At 39.6% G+C, this 16,795-nt stretch overlaps 1 protein-coding gene across 1 annotated transcript in view; it reads left to right on the top strand.

The window, feature by feature from the left end:
* The window catches only part of LOC126470649 (twinfilin), an 80,971-nt gene that overhangs the window by 52,691 nt on the left and 11,485 nt on the right, over positions 1-16,795 (top strand). Inside the window, exons 5-7 of the mRNA XM_050098636.1 lie at positions 1,894-2,125; positions 4,125-4,268; positions 12,343-12,464. Of these exons, the coding sequence (XP_049954593.1) occupies positions 1,894-2,125; positions 4,125-4,268; positions 12,343-12,464 (498 nt within the window). The remainder of the gene's footprint in view (positions 1-1,893; positions 2,126-4,124; positions 4,269-12,342; positions 12,465-16,795) is intronic.

Here is a 16,795-nt window from a genome sequence, read left to right as displayed (position 1 = left end):
TCAGAAAGAAGTTTGTGTGTTACTTACCCAGATGGCTGGTGAGGATGAAGGGAGTACGACCTCACCAATTGGGTCATCTGTGTGAACCTAGGGGTTGATTAACTTCACCAGAAGACGTCGAACCTGAGGGTTGCTGGTTCAATTCAGAGACGGAGCACTCAACACCACACTGTAGCAGCTTGTTAATAACGCAACGAGCAAATTCACAAGGAGAAGACCATGCTGCCACTACAGTGGGTCACAGGTATAGTACTGAATGGAAGAATATGCCACCTGGCCCTCTGCTGCAACGTGAGCCTTTGCTGCTTCAGCAGTCACTGGAATCTGCACGCTACGACACTGTGCTGCACTGCTGTTACAAGGAATTGAGCAAATTAAAACACAGTATATTACTCTGTTTAAAGGGTCCTATGTGTCAATAAATGATTGATAGTGAACCCTTTCCACCATTCTACCGTCCAATAAGTGTTGTTTTCCATCATGCCATCCCTGATAAAATAATTATCTTCGCTCCCTTCTATCATTGATGCTCAGTATCTAGTGTCACAAAACCCCGACTCACAATACTTTGGAAAAGTGTATATTTAACTGGGAAATCTGGGAACCTTTTTTTATTGTCCGCGTATACACACTGCTTATTAACTTTAACCTTGCTCAAAACTACTTCTCCTTTGAAGGGAAGGTATATAAACAGTTCCATGGGACAGTATGAGCATCCACGTGGTATCCTCCTATGCCATCCTGTTCATGGGCTATCTACAGGAGACCTCCATAACATCCCAAAATGTCAAATCCCTAGTCTGATTCAGGTTCATTGATGATCTCTTCAAGACATCCTATCCTCATTTCTTCACAACCTCAACACTTTCTCCCCCATTTGATTCCAAAGTTGTGTTGGGAAGTCATTCCACATCAACCTTATTCACCTGATATTGTGTCCTCAGATTTTTACCTTTTCCACTCCCTGCCCAACAACATTCAAGGAACTTCCTTTCAGGACGAAAATGCATTCCAAACATCGCTCGGTGAGTTGTTCACCTCAAAATCGTGCGATTTCTACTGCCACGGAATCAAAAAGTTATCCCAGGATTGGCAGACTGTTTTAAATAGTGAAGGAGAATATGTTATTGATGATGGCTAAAATCTGTGATGGATACCTGTTCTGTTTATTAAACTTGTGGAAAAACATTACAAACTTGTGCACCAACCCAATAAATAAGTGCACATGTGACAAGTCATTTTAGGATGACAGTGCATGGCTTCAGTATCATGAAGTTGTTAGTACTGGGCTTTTGGTATGATTAATTTGTGGTTGTTGTTTGCTTGTTCATTTGACAGTTATAGTTCAGTTAGATGTAGATGATATTTTTCTATTATTTTAAGATCTGCAATGGAAACTTGAAACCAGTCACAGAGTGTGACTAGCTTGTCATTGGTGCTGTTAAAAAACATAAATAAATCTACACAAAGGCGTTGAGAGCTAGACATTAACTGTTGACCAAAATTGAGAAAATGATTGTACAAAATGGAACTGTGCAGGGAATGAATTCTATCGAACCAGTAAACAATCCCATTGCCTACAACTATTCCCTCATTTGTTTCACATTGCTAAACAAAGGGTCTGTAGCACATTTTTGTTGAAATACAGTGTGAATGTTAATAAGACTGACAAATGGCAGGGAAGGATGCCTGACTGAAAATTCCTCCGTTTCCAATCAGGAATCCTTCCATGCATTTTGTCAGTTTTATTAATGTTCATCCTGTATATTTACATGCATCTCAGCTGCTGTTGGGAAGAAGTTCCTCTGTTGTTAATTTTGTGCTTCAATTAATTTAAAGTAAATATTCAGTATATGTAAATTTACTTTCATTATTCCTTTTTCTGATTTTCAGGAAGACATTACATTAAATGGCTTTATGCGTCATAAACAAGCTGCAAAGGAACCAGCGCCTTTGACAACAGCCGAAGAAGAATTAGCAGAACTCAAACGCACTGAAGTTGGTGTTAGTGTTGATGCCAGACACCAGACTTTGTCAGGAGTCGCCTTTCCTATCACAAAAGAAGCTCGCCAAGCCATTTGTGGAATGCTTGATGACACATACAACTATGTACAGTTAAGGATAGGTATTTTTCTGAAAATATGTTGCCCTTAGATGTAGGTAGAGTAAGTTATGTCCTTATTTTAATCATCCATATTTGATGTTATTGATTTAACATATTAAATGAAGTATAAATTTGTGTTCTTTTTTAAATTGTTTGGCCACTTCCCTTCCCATTCAAGAGTAGTACAGTGATTAATGAAAAACTTGGCGCTAATAAGATAGAGAGTAATTTGTCTGACATAAAAGATATCATTAACTGTTTTATGAAAATCAGGAATTTTGTAACTATATTATTTTAACTTATTGGGAGGGAAGGCACGGTCTTCCTTGTTAATGTATTTTAGCAGAGAAAGAAATGTACTGTCTTATCAGGGCTCTGATCAGTAAATGACAGTGAACGAACATTATTTGGAATCCTTGCAATTTCAATTGGGGAGGGGGTTTAAAGCAGAACACTGATTGCTGACAGGGAGCTTAACCTGAGGAAAGTTAGCACTTACATTCTGGTTATTAACTACTGGAGACATTGTAATTTTTTCGCATTTCAATAACTGCTATATCTCAGATAGATCCTGATTTCTGAGTGACACATGCAAAGTACTTCAAGGGTTTGATTGAAGTGCATAAAAGAAAGACTATGTCAAAATATGATTAATGAAGTGTGCTATGTACATAAACCTGTAACAGGTCACTTGATAATAAGTGCTATATAATTTGTTAGAGCAGAGGTAGCTTTGTTGTAGGAAAGGGATTTTATTTACTCAGTTATTCCGTTAGAAACGTCTAAAATAATAGTGATACATGAACAGTGTGTTTGTGCTTAACATAAACCTAAGCAGCAAGCATGACTAGGTCTTTTGTACATTTTAATTTCAGGTTGCGCAATAGCTTCATCTTTGTATTTGTTTACTTTTAAGGAAATTTATAGTTCTTATGCACTCATTTCCACCTCTGGAAGTATTGAATGATTTTATTGTCTCTCTCTCACATTCCCAGTTGAACCTTTGAGTGCTTCAGCTATTTCCTACCAGTTATATTTCATTTTGTGCAGCATTTTGTGCTGTGGATCTCTTGGGTCCCATAGACACATATACTTCCATTCTTCTATGAACAGCATTATCTTTTGATCCATCCACTGCACACACAACTCAAGTCAGCAACAAAATGAGTTTGCATACAAAACAGCCAACTGCTGCTCTGTGCACTGTTAGTACCGAAATGCAGGGGACAGATAGTTCCCTTGATGATATATTGAAACACCTACGGCCACGGGCAGAGGTGGAAACCAGTGAAAATGAACCTGACATGACCAAATGTTCTTTCAGTAGAACGAAAAACCAGTCCAAGTTGCAGATTTTTACTTTTTATTCACTTGATAAATAGTTTTGGTCCAAGACCCATTTTCAAATCACTGCTATCTATACACACTGTAAATGTTCAGAGCACATTTTTGAATCTTCAGAAATGCCATTTATGACTATGTTATGATGATTTGAAAATGGGTCTCAACCCAAAACTATTTATCAAATGAATAAAAAGTAAAAATTTGCAACTTGGACTGGTTTTTGATTCTAGTGACTTCAAAAGTTACTGACCCAAGCTATTCCTGCATGTTGGAAGTTCCCAAATGCTCTCTGCTTGATTTGCCTGCCACCTTGCTAGAGAGAATTCTTATTTGCTGATACTCATTTGCCCTGGTGTAAACCGGGCTGAATAGAAATAGTATGCTTGTCATGGTGCAAAAACAAAAGTTACGACTGTTACTGCTGACTACTATTACTGTAAGTGGTGGTGGTGGTGGTGGAACCATCCTAAAACTTTGTTTTGCTTTGTAAGGCGATTTTGGTTAACCAGTGTGGTAGATAAAGATCTCTCTTTCCTGATTTCAGTTGTTTCCTTTTATTTTTTATAAAGTTTCACATAATGTTGTCATAAACTATATAGTCATAGTTTAGGAGTATCAATATGCTTCGCATTGGAAATTCTTGAATATTGTATGATTTTCTTGTGTACTTTTGCAGATCTCGATGAAGAAAAGATACATCTTGCCAGTGCTGGAAACGTTCCTGTAGCTAAATTAAGCCAGAAAGTTCCTACTGATAGTGCCCGCTATCACTTATATAATTTCAAGCACACTCATGAAGGTGATTACATGGAAACCATAGGTGAGAATAACATTTATGTCTTACATGCTGTGATTCTGTGCGTATCAAACCGCAGTAAGGTGACAATTGCCTGTTCATTGATGTCTATAACTTACCAGTACAGAATAGCGACATTGGCTTCCACTTGTTTAAAGGCAACATGCAAATGTGGCAGGTCACTTTACAAGAGGGAACTTAGAGCAATGTTATAAACTGCTGCCGTCAGGTATGATGGAAATGCAAGTTTCTCTATCCACAGGTGATTTTAAGTGACCAATGACTGAACTATGGCAGACAACACTTTTTGTAGCCCTGAATTTACACTAATGTCCTAACTTAACCAGCTATTAATCACACTTGCATTGATCATGGTGATTAAAGCTGACCTCTATGAGCAAACTAAAGACAGAAAAAATTCAGTTTCATCTCTGAAAGTGAACTGTAATCTCTCACTTTCATTGTTTACCTAAACCTATCCTCATGCTGGCTACACAAGCTGACACATTGCCAACCAATGAGCAGTCCTGATTGGCACTTTGGTGACATGTGATAGGTGACACAGCTTGGTTTCAACCAAAAAAGAGAATGATAGAAAGAAAAAAATCAGCACACATAAAGTCAATACAATGATAAAAAAATATATGGCAAAGGATTAAAATTTAAAAAAGTTACATTTCAACTGATTAATTGAATAAAAACAATAATCAGTCATTTTGCTAAAGATTTAAGAATACAAAACCTCTTATCCCATATCAAGACTCAAACCCATCACATTCTGTACATCAGGATCGAAACTTTACCACCAGACCATACAACCACTTGTATTTACAGCACTGTATTTGTTCCTGTGCAGAACTAGATGCAACTATGATTTGGTGCCTTCAAAATGTTCAGCCTCATGCAGTGCCATTTGAAGCTTATCTGCTGGAGCCTGATATCTGTGATGATGATGATTGAATATATGATGCTGAATCACATTTTGGGTGAAAGAATCCAGCAGTGTTTGCATAGTGACGTGTATGAAACATATTTCAGTACCATCATTGTGATTGTGTGTTGTTTGTGGTGCAGTTATCATTTTGATGAAATATGAAATAATTGGGCCAGACCCAGAATTCAGGATTGAAACAAATCAAGAAAACAAACCAGACAAGGAATTGGAAGTGAGTGGACCATTTGCTGTGGCAGTTTGGAACAGAAAACCGTTCAGGCGTGATGTTGAGTGCTGTGATTGGAGAAAAGTAGCTTCAGTGTACGAAGTATCAACTAACGAGTAATTTTTATCAGAGTATAGTAATAGTTTTAATACTTTCATTCACTCTGGATTTTTTTAAATTTCATGTAAATCATTCACGTCTGTGCACCACCACGTTCATATTCTGATTAGGGGGTGATTGCACCTATGAAGAATTTCAAACACTGATAAATGGTGGGAGCTTTCACAGCAAGAGGATAAAACAGAGCTTAATACAAAAGCAGGACAAGCTCTAAAGAATGATTCTTTGGTGGGAAAACATTGGGCATGATGACTGGTATGGCATTGGCCATGATGATTGGGTATGACTGAAGTCATACATTAGTAGAAAATGCCAAGAAAGACATCATGTTGTTCTTAAAACATTCTGCAACAAAGGGAAAGTAATAAATGGACTTTGCAAGGTCTGAATGGATTTAAAAATTAAATTTGTGCTTATTTTATCAAACTACAGCATTGAGAAATTTACCTAGGATTGTCTATCCCAAACTGCTTTTGAATTACAAGTGACTCTAGACTCATAAGATACAGAGCAAAAATAGACACAAAGGTAGGGGAAAAACTGACTTCTCAACCAAGAAGTAAAAACCATAACTTATGAAAATTTATTTCACGAGTGGGAGATACAACAGATTAAATAAGCAACCATTCCAGTATCTTAGAAAACGAAAATTTTGCAGACACTGATTAAAGGGACAGTTAATAAAATTAGTACCTGCCATAGGAAACCAAAGACCAGGCCAGGATGGCAACATCGGTGTGTTTATGCCTGAGAAACAGGGAGGGGAGTTAGTTAATAGCAGGCACTCCAGTATTCTTACAGGTGGAATGCTCTCACAAGCTACATTTCTAAGTGTCACTGAATGAAATGCCCATTTATAACATGAATAGAAATGTAACATATAGTACATCTCACCTCTGTTGGCAGCATTCATAACACCACTACCCTAGTGGTGTTGCTATCTTGTTTTGAAGCTATGCCAGTCCATCATCTGCTGTTTCTGTTATGGATGATAATCTAACTCTTTGTTCATATCCAAGCAGACTGATTTTATTATATTTTCAGTTTCCTCGTCTGTCAAATATTGTTTTCTCCAATCATCATCATGAACTTTTTTGAAATGACATGTTATTTTCTATAGTCTTCCAATGTCACAGCTAAAAAACAGGCCACTCTCATATTGATTAGCATTTTTTCTGGTGCCACCAGCTCGCTGGGTTTGATTCCCTGTTGTGCACATCAGATTTTTTGTGGTGGAAAATTCTGAAAGGAGGTCCACTTACCTTTGTGACGCCTAATGAGAAACTTCTTGAATATAAAAGCAGCCAAATTGGCACACAAGTTGTCAGAGTGGCATCACGTCAAAGGGCTTGAACCAGGCTGGATGGCAAATGAGGTATACTTGTTAGCAGAAAAAGCATATATCACACCACCACCACTACCCCCTCCCCAAGCCTGTAGGATGCATTATTTGACATATTACGATTAAGGATCTTTGTTAGGTTTCACACTAGTTCTATAGGACTCTGGTCTAGATGATATGATGACAGTAGGACGAGAAACATTTTCTTGGAAAATTTGTCTTTGGAATAAACAAGAGAAGGTTGGCACTCTCATAACAATATCATGAAAAGGAAAATTGTGACTCACCATATAGCAGAGATGCTGAGCTGCAATAGGCACAACAAAACGACTGTTCCAAATAAAGCTTTTGGCTTGCTTTGTCAAAAATACACACACACACACACACACACACACACACACACACACACACACACACTCTCACTCACTCACGCAAACACAATGCACACACGCATGACTGCAGTCTAAAGCAATTGTAGTCACAACTGTTGCCTTAGACTGGAATCGTGTATGAGTTGTGTTTGCGTGCGCACGCGTGTGCGTGTCATTATTTTTGATGAAGGCCTTACAGCCAAAAGCATTATTTGGAACAGTCTTTTTGTTGTGCCTATCTGCGACTCAGCGGCTCTGTTATACAGCGAGTGGCAACTTTCCTTTTCATAATATTGTTACGTTCCATCCTGGATTTTCCATTGTTTGGCTATATATAGTTAATTTTAAAATTTCAACTTTCATTGTCTAGGTTTTTAAAATTCGTTCTGTTCTTATCTCTATGCTTTTCTAAAGTTTTACTGTTTTAGTCATGTAGGAGAAGTGAAGATGAAACATAACTCGTATCACTGTCTTCATGCATGACAAGGATGCTTCGGGTGGTGCTGCTTTTTTTGGCAGTACTCATTCTGATTTTGTCACTGTTCCTGTGTTTATTGACAGTGTGATGTGTATGAATTCATATTTCATCTAATTAAACCAATGGCTGCCTTAATTCTGGTGCTTCATTTTTTTGTAAAAATGTAGTATATTCCATCTTTTCAGATGTGCCCTCTTGTTTATTTTTTCACCTTTTAAATCTGAATCCCAGTGATAGAACAGTCTCTTTCAGAATTTCTTTCCTTCCATTAAAGTCCGTATCTGTGCGCAAAAAGCTGAAAAGATTCAGAAAGTTAGTATTTCCTTGTACTGTTCATAGTGATGCAGAAATTGTTGCCTGTCATCCATATCAGTTTTGTGCATTGTGCTGCTTCTAGCTTGGAGCAGATACCAGACTCCCACTTTGGTTGGCACCATATCCCTCTATCTATAATGTGCACATCATCGACATACTTAACTTTCAAAACTTATTCCAGGAGAATAAACAGCACACTGTTTTAATCTGGCAAGAAATCACATCTGTGCACACTCCATTGCAAGTAAAAATGTGACCACTTACTTTTTGCTTGTGTACCACTTGCACCACAATCCATTGACTTCTCTGTTGACACTATCACACCATTCTCCTCCACAGCATCAATAAAATTAATGCTATTAACAGCAACACATCATGCCTGCCTGCAGCAATATTTTCTGCAATCATTGTGTGTTTACTGTGTGAGAAAACAATGCCTGCAATGTGGAATTGGAACTTCGCTGTACCTAGTCATACGGTCAAGTTCTCACTGCAGCCAGGTCTATGATTCTCTTTGTCGATTAATCACTGTAAGCAAGTACCTCTTTATAGGGCAACATAATGAGTTGCAGTTTGTTTGTTTGCTTGCTGACTACCACTTATTTTCGATCTGTTTGGTCCTCAGTTGGCGTATTAATAATCAAACAGTTGTTTGTATCATCACTTGTACAATGGAAAATGTGATTTATATTTCTGGCAAATTGATTTCACATTTTATTTCCAGAAACATCATCTTTCACCACAGAGCATCTTATTAGTTACAAATATCTATCTGTGGTTATTTTATGTCATGTATTGCATGTTTTGTTGACATTTTATGGTAACCCATAAATTTTAGTTTATGAGAATGTTTTGATCCTACTTAAATTTTTCTGAAATTTCTACATTTGTGCTACCGATTTATTTATTTTGTAATATAAAATCTGCTTGCTATGTTGTTAGATTGTAGCATCTCCATGTTTACAACCAGCTACAAGATTTTACTACAAAATTCCAGGGAATTCCTTGCTGTAGAAATGTTAACATTTTACTTACAGTTGTCAACTTTTGTATCGCTTTTGAACCACTCTGTATGTGTGTTTGTGGAAAGGCGAGAGGGGGGATTGGATGACGAAGGCATGCAAACTGAGAGGAAGAGGGAATGTTTTCTACATCTACATCTACATCCGTACTCCGCAAGCCACCTGACGGTGTGTGGCGGGGAGGGTACCTTGAGTACCTCTATCGGTTCTCCCTTCAATTCCAGTATCGTATTGTTCGTGGAAAGAAGGATTGTTGGTATGCTTCTGTATGGGCTCTAATCTGTCTGATTTTATCCTCATGGTCTCTTCGCGAGATATACGTAGGAGGGAGCAATATCCTGCTTGACTCCTCGGTGAAGGTATGTTCTTGAAACTTCAACAAAAGCCCGTACCGAGCTACTGAGCGTCTCTAATGCAGAGTCTTCCACTGGAGTTTATCTATCATCTCCATAACGCTTTCGCGATTACTAAATGATCCTGTAACAAAGCGCGCTGCTCTCCGTTGGATCTTCTCTATCTCTTCTATCAACCCTATCTGGTACGGATCCCACGCCGGTGAGCATTTATTCAAGCAGCGGGCAAACAAGTGTACTGTAACCTACTTCCTTTGTTTTCGGATTGCATTTCCTTAGGATTCTTCTAATGAATCTCAGTCTGGCATCTGCTTTACCAACGATCAACTTTATATGATCATTCCATTTTAAATCACTCATAATGCGTACTCCCAGATAATTTATGGAATTAACTGCTTCCAGTTACTGACCTGCTATTTTGTAGCTAAATGATAAGGGATCTATCTTTCTATGTATTCGCAGCACATTACACTTGTCTACATTGAGATTCAATTGCCATTCCCTGCACCATGCATCAATTCTCTGCAGATCCTCCTGCATTTCAGTACAATTTTCCATTGTTACAACCTCTCGATATACCACAGCATCATCCGCAAAAAACCTCAGTGAACTTCCGATGTCTTCCACAAGGTCATTTATGTATATTGTGAATAGCAACGGTCCTACGACACTCCCCTGCGGCACACCTGAAATCACTCTTACTTCGGAAGACTTCTCTCCATTGAGAATGACATGCTGCATTCTGTTATCTAGGAACTCTTGAATCCAATCACACAATTGGTCTGATAGTCCATAAGCTCTTACTTTGTTCATTAAACGACTGTGGAGAACTGTATCGAACGCCTTGCGGAAGTCAAGAAACACGGCATCTACCTGTGAACCCGTGTCTATGGCCCTCTGAGTCCCGTGGATGAATAGTGCGAGCTGGGTTTCACATGACCGTCTTTTTTGAAACCCATGCTGATTCCTACAGAGTAGATTTCTAGTCTCCAGAAAAGTCATTATACTCTAACATAATACGTGTTCCAAAATTCTACAACTGATCAACGTTAGAGATATAGGTCTATAGTTCCGCACATCTGTTCGACATCCCTTCTTGAAAACGGGGATGACCTGTGCCCTTTTCCAATCCTTTGGAACGCTACGCTCTTCTAGAGACCTATGGTCACCGCGGCAAGAAGGGGGGGGGGGGGGGGCAAGTTCCTTCTCGTACTCTGCGTAAAATCGAACTGGTATCCCATCAGGTCCAGCGGCCTTTCCTCTTTTGAGCAATTTTAATTGTTTCTCTATCCCTCTGTCGTCTATTTCGATATCTACCATTTTGTCATCTGTGCGACAATCTAGAGAAGGAACTACAGTGCAGTCTTCCTCTGTGAAACAGCTTTGGAAAAAGACATTTAGTATTTCGGCCTTTAGTCTGTCATCCTCTGTTTCAGTACCATTTTGGTCACAGAGTGTCTGGACATTTTGTTTTGATCCACCTACCACTTTGACATAAGACCAAAATTTCTTAGGATTTTCTGCTAAGTCAGTACATAGAACTGCCAAGTCAGTACATAGAACTTTCGAATTCATTGAACGCCTCTCGCATGGCCCTCCTCTCATTACATTTTGCTTCGCGTAATTTTTGTTTGTCTGCAAGGCTTTGGCTATGTTTATGTTTGCTGTGAAGTTCCCTTTGCTTCCGCAGCAGTTTTCTAACTCGGTTGTTGTACCATGGTGGCTCTTTTCCATCTCTTGCGATCTTGCTTGGCACATACTCATCTAATACATATTGTACGGTGGTTTTGAACTTTGTCCACTGATCCTCAACACTATCTGTACTTGAGACAAAACTTTTGTGTTGAGCCATCAGGTACTCTGTAATGTGCTTTTTGTCACTTTTACTAAACAGAAAAATCTTCCTACCTTTTTTAATATTTCTATTTACGGCTGAAATGATCGATGCAATAACCGCGATATGATTGCCGGTTCCCTGTTCTGCGTTAACTGTTTCAAATAGTTCGGGTCTGTTTGTCACCAGAAGGTCTAATATGTTATCGCCACGAGTCGGTTCTCTGTTTAACTGCTCAAGGTAGTTTTCAGATAAAGCACTTAAAAAAATTTCACTGGATTCTTTGTCCCTACCACCCGTTATGAACGTTTGAGTCTCCCAGTCTATATCCGGCAAATTAAAGTGTCCACCCAGAACTATAACCTGGTGGGGAAATCTACTCGAAATATTTTCCAAATTATCCTTCAGGTGCTCAGCCACAACAGCTGCTGAGCCAGGGGGCCTATAGAGACATCCAATTACCATGTCTGAGTCTGCTTTAACCGTGACCTTCACCCAAATTATTTCACATTTCGGATCTCTGTCAATTTCCTTCGATACTATTGCACTTCTTATCGCTATAAACACCCCTCCCCCTTCACTGTCCAGCCTGTCTCTGTGGCATACATTCCAATCTGAGTTTAGGATTTCATTACTGTTTACGTCTGGTTTCAGCCAACTTTCTGTCCCTAGTACTATATGGGCATTGTGACCGTTCATTAATTGTAGGAATTCAGCTTACCAAGACTACTATTTCTTCTCATATAAGAATAATGAATGTTCTAGTAGTATATTTTTCTTTTGTTGAATTGCCATTAGGGAGTAAAAGTTTGTGTATTGTTAAAATGCCTTTGTCATAGCTGCGCCTTTTGTCTACATTCGAGCATTTCTTGATATGAGTGGGGGTGTTACGTTTTATTTTATAAGGTATTCAGTGTGATACATCTATGTATATATGCATGTATGTATAAACTTAAAACTATTACAAATTTGCTATTGTTACCAAAAAGCAAAGTGTTTCCCTGTTTATTTGTAATTCTTGTGCGCTTTACATAAATTTAAGAATGTGGTTTTAGAATGTATTAAATTCTTATTTCTGAAATTAAAATTTTTGTGTGTTACAGTGTTCATATATTCAATGCCAGGGTACTCGTGTTCAATAAAGGAGAGAATGTTGTATTCAAGCTGCAAAGGTCCTCTCCTGGAAACGATTGAGACAGAAATTGGTCTCTCAGTAACAAAAAAGGTGAGGATGTTTATGCTTACACTACAATTGTAGATATTCAGCTTACCAAGACTACTATTTCTTCTCATATAAGAATAATGAATGTTCTAGTAGTATGAAAAGTCTTATTGATCTTGAAAATTCCAGCACGTATTAGCAACATCACTTCATTTCCATTCCTAACGCACCCAACATGTTCAACATTGTCACGTGTTTATGTCTGAAAGAAACTTGTTTTCAGAATTTGTTGGCAGTTACAGAAGTACATGAGGAATTGCTGAAATTCATGATCTGGTGTGCGAGATCATATGCTAACGTGTTTATGCCTATGATATGTTCTCATTTAATAGCAAGACAGCAATAAGAACCAGGTCATCAAGAGTTTTTATAGTACGAGGTCTGTTCAAGAAATTCCAGAACATTCATAATTTCTTGCCAATGGTGTGTTGGTGCGAAATGGGGTTGGTATCCCTGCACACGCCTGTATTTAATGTGTAACTGTCAGTAGTTTCATTGTTGTTTGTCTGTTAGTTATTGTTCAGTGCTGTATTGAGTAGAATGTTGTGTCACACAGTTTGCGAATTTCAAGATGGCAGAGTTAGAGGAGCGATGAGTAGTTAGAGGAGCAACCGTCTGCATAAAAGTTTGCATGAAACTCAAGAAATCCTTTACAGAGACACACAAAACAATGCAGGAAGCCTACAGTGATAAGTCCTTAAGTCGTACTCGGTGTTATGGATGGTTCACATGATTTAAAAATTGCTGGACAGAAGTTACAGATGACCCTCATTCAGGATGCCCTTCGACATCTATGGATCATGTCATTAAATCCTGACACAGAATCTTGGAATGCATTGTGTTGCCGCCAGGTTTGTCCCACAGCTCAATGGTCAAGACCAGAAAATCATTCGACTCGCAATCTGTGAATAGCTTTTGGATTGTGCAAATGAGAATGACATGTTCCTTAAGAGAATCATAACTGGTGATGAAATGTGGGTCTATGGATATGATGTTGAGGCCAAGATTCAAACTTCACAATCGTCAGAAAATGTTCTCCAAGACCAAAAAGACCTCATCAGGTCAGGTCAAAAGTCAAAACCATGCTGATAGTTTTTGCTGACTTTGAAGAATAGTTTTTGCTGACTTTGAAGAATTAGTTCATTGTAGATTCATGCTAGAGGGACAAACTGTGAATCAGTGGTACTATTGGGACGTGTTAAGATGCCTGCGAGAAAATGTGAGAAGGAAACAGCCTGAAATGTGCCAAGACAATTCATGGCGCTTGCATCACGATAATGCACCCGCATATTCATCCAGTGCATGACTATTGCACAAAAAAACGAAATTACTGTGCTGCCTCATCCTTCATACTCTCCAGATCTGGTCTCTGTAGGCTTTTTATATTTCTGAAGTTGAAAATCTCATTGAAAGGGCAAAGATTTGCAACAATAGGTGAGATAAAAGAAAATTCGCAGACTGGGCTTTGTGTGATCCAGCAATAGGCTACCAAGGCTACTTCCAAAAGTGGAAACGCCATTGGGAGCAGTGTATCAATTGTGAAGGAGAGTATTTTGAAGGAGACCAAGCATAATAAGTAAAAGGTAAGTGTAGAAAAATTTTGTGGACAAAGTTCCAGAATTTTTTAAACAGACCTTGTAGGAATGAGATATGCCCTTTATCATTACCCATGGGGGGTCATCTGAAAGTTTTCTTGGAGGTTGCTTTGATGTATTTTCAAAGTATCCCCTTTCAAGTTTTGTGGACCAATGTGACCTCTAAAACTATGTAGTAGTGGTTGCATGATGCCTCCTTGATGAGATTGTTGAGAGTCTATGATGACAGAGAATGCTCTATTTCTGTTTTGTACTAGATGCTTAAGCATAGTGCTTAAAGGCTCTAGATGGTCAGTAAGGAATGGTTTTCAAATCCCATTTTGCAATCCATCCTTTCTGTTTCTATGGTTTCCATAACACACATGAGATGATTGCCTGGGTGGTTGGTTTTAAAAGAATGCAGTCAGTTTTCTTTCAGATTGTTATTCAACCTGAATTAATGTTTCCTTAACATTCTTTTTTTCGTTTTTGAGAAGAGATTAGACACCTAATCTTGGGAAGAGATGCCTTTTGGTGGAACCAAGTCTAGCACAAGCTCATTTATGGCTGGTTCTTCTAGATTCTTTCAAAAATCTTAGGAAGTTATGCCCGAGCATATCATTCTAGAGTTACTGACCACTTTTTTTAAAGTGTCATGGAGGCAATGTGGCCACTTTTAGTAAAGAATGTGTGTACTGTTCTCTTGCAAACTCACTTTGCTCGTATGACATTTGTTGAATATGCATAATTGAGAAAGAGAGAGATGGAGGGTTACCACTTGTAATATCTAATAAGTGATCAAAATATCCACGGGTATGCTGCCGGTCTATAGTGTCCAACGGGCACAATATTTCGGCGATCAAACATGTCGCCATCATCAGGTGAACTGACGGACTGAGCTCCTGTGAACGTGCCGGCACGGAGATCCGTACGCTATGGCTGCTCAGAGGGAACTGGGTTCGGTCGCGGCGGCGGCCGATTTAAATACCCTCCGCCCGCGGCGCGCTCCCTCCGCCGTCCGCGCCCAGCGCCACGGTCGCGCGGTGGAACAGATTGCGACGGTGTCTGAGATGACGTCGGTGTGATGGCTCTGTCCGCCGTGGTCGTCACAATTATACGTCTGCTCGATTTACTCTTGATTAACCCGATCGCTGGTTCCCAAGCCTTGCTAAGATTATAGCCACAGTCACGGTTTATGAGGTCGTCATTGGTGCGAATTTCGATGGCCTCTCTAACAACGCTGTCCCAGTATCTCGACGTCTGTACCAGAATCCTCGTGCGGTCATACTCCATGGCGTGATTTTCCGACAAACAATGTTCAGCGACCGCCGACTTGCTCGGGTACATCAGTCGAGTGTGCCTCTGGTGTTCACGGCATCGATCCTCGACGGTACGCATCGTCTGACCAATATACGACTTGCCACATTGACACGGAATCTGGTACACGCCGGCCTTCCTCAAACCGAGGTCATCTTTGGCGCTCCCCACCAGTGCACGAGTTTTATTTGGAGGACAAAACACAGTTCCGACCCGGTGTTTCTTCAGAATGCGGGCGATTTTTCCCGAGAGTGCGCCTGTGTATGGAATAAATGCAGTGCCTACCTCCTCCCTCGTGACTTCATCCATCTCAACAGGTTGTGCTGCAGTGGTTGGGCGGAGAGCACGTTGAATCTGCCACTCTGAGTACCCATTTTTTCGAAATACAGTTCTCAGATGTTCCAATTCCTGGGGTAGACTCTCTGCGTCAGAGATAGTGCGCGCCCTATGTACTAGAGTTTTAAGTACCCCATTCCTCTGTGAAGGGTGGTGGCAGCTGTCTGCATGCAAATACAGATCAGTGTGCGTAGCCTTCCGATACACCCCATGACCTAGGGTGCCGTCAGCCCTTCTCTTGACCAAGACGTCAAGGAAAGGTAATTTACCCTCCGTTTCAGTCTAATAAGTGCATTCACATTTTATCACAGTGTGAAATGTTAATTTTGATTTGCAATCTCTCCTGGATTTGAGATTGCAGAGCTATGAGCACTACTTCTTCAGTACTGTGAAACAAGTCTCTTCGACTACAAGCTCTTTGCTTTCCATATTTTAAGAGGTGGTGGTATGAACCAAAACAAGAAAAAGTTCTCTAGAACATGTGGGCTCCAAAATGCATGCCTTTAAGAGCTATGAGCCCTTGTTCATCTTCGCTATCATAAAACACATGCCCTCTAGCTCTGCTTTGACTGATTGCCCTGTCATATCCCTGAATACTGGGGCACTCTCTATAAAGAATGATTATGCAGGATGTTTCTCATTCAGAAACTACATTTTAATGTCGAGACTTTTGAGAGATCATCATGTGTGTAAGGAGGATAAATGTCTATCAGTATATGTTGGTATTAGATACAGCAGGATTGTGGACTATCGGGACTGCAATTTGTTAATGTGAGAGTGCTTGCGTTGGTCAGGCTCATGTGCATATGGAATCATTGGTTTCAGGAGGGCCATATACACAGCATATTGCAGGATCTTTAAGGCCCCACATTACTAGCACCCGAGAGAACAGACATATTGTTTGCTCAGTTTGCAGTGAGACAATCACCCACACAGGCATTGTGATGAAGTCTTGAGTCCTGTAGACTGTCACCATGGCAACCATTTGTGGCTTCGCTTGACATGGCAGCAGAACGAGGCATGTCAGCAGTTTCACACTAATGACAACACAGGATACAGCAATGAACAATGTCTTAAGACAAACCCAATACTGTGTACAGCATCTTT

This window comes from Schistocerca serialis, chromosome 1 (assembly GCF_023864345.2).
Source record: "Schistocerca serialis cubense isolate TAMUIC-IGC-003099 chromosome 1, iqSchSeri2.2, whole genome shotgun sequence".
In the NCBI taxonomy this organism is placed as follows: Eukaryota; Metazoa; Arthropoda; class Insecta; order Orthoptera; family Acrididae; genus Schistocerca; species Schistocerca serialis.
Note: the sequence above shows the minus strand (reverse complement) of the source record. Positions and strands in the feature narration are given on the sequence as shown.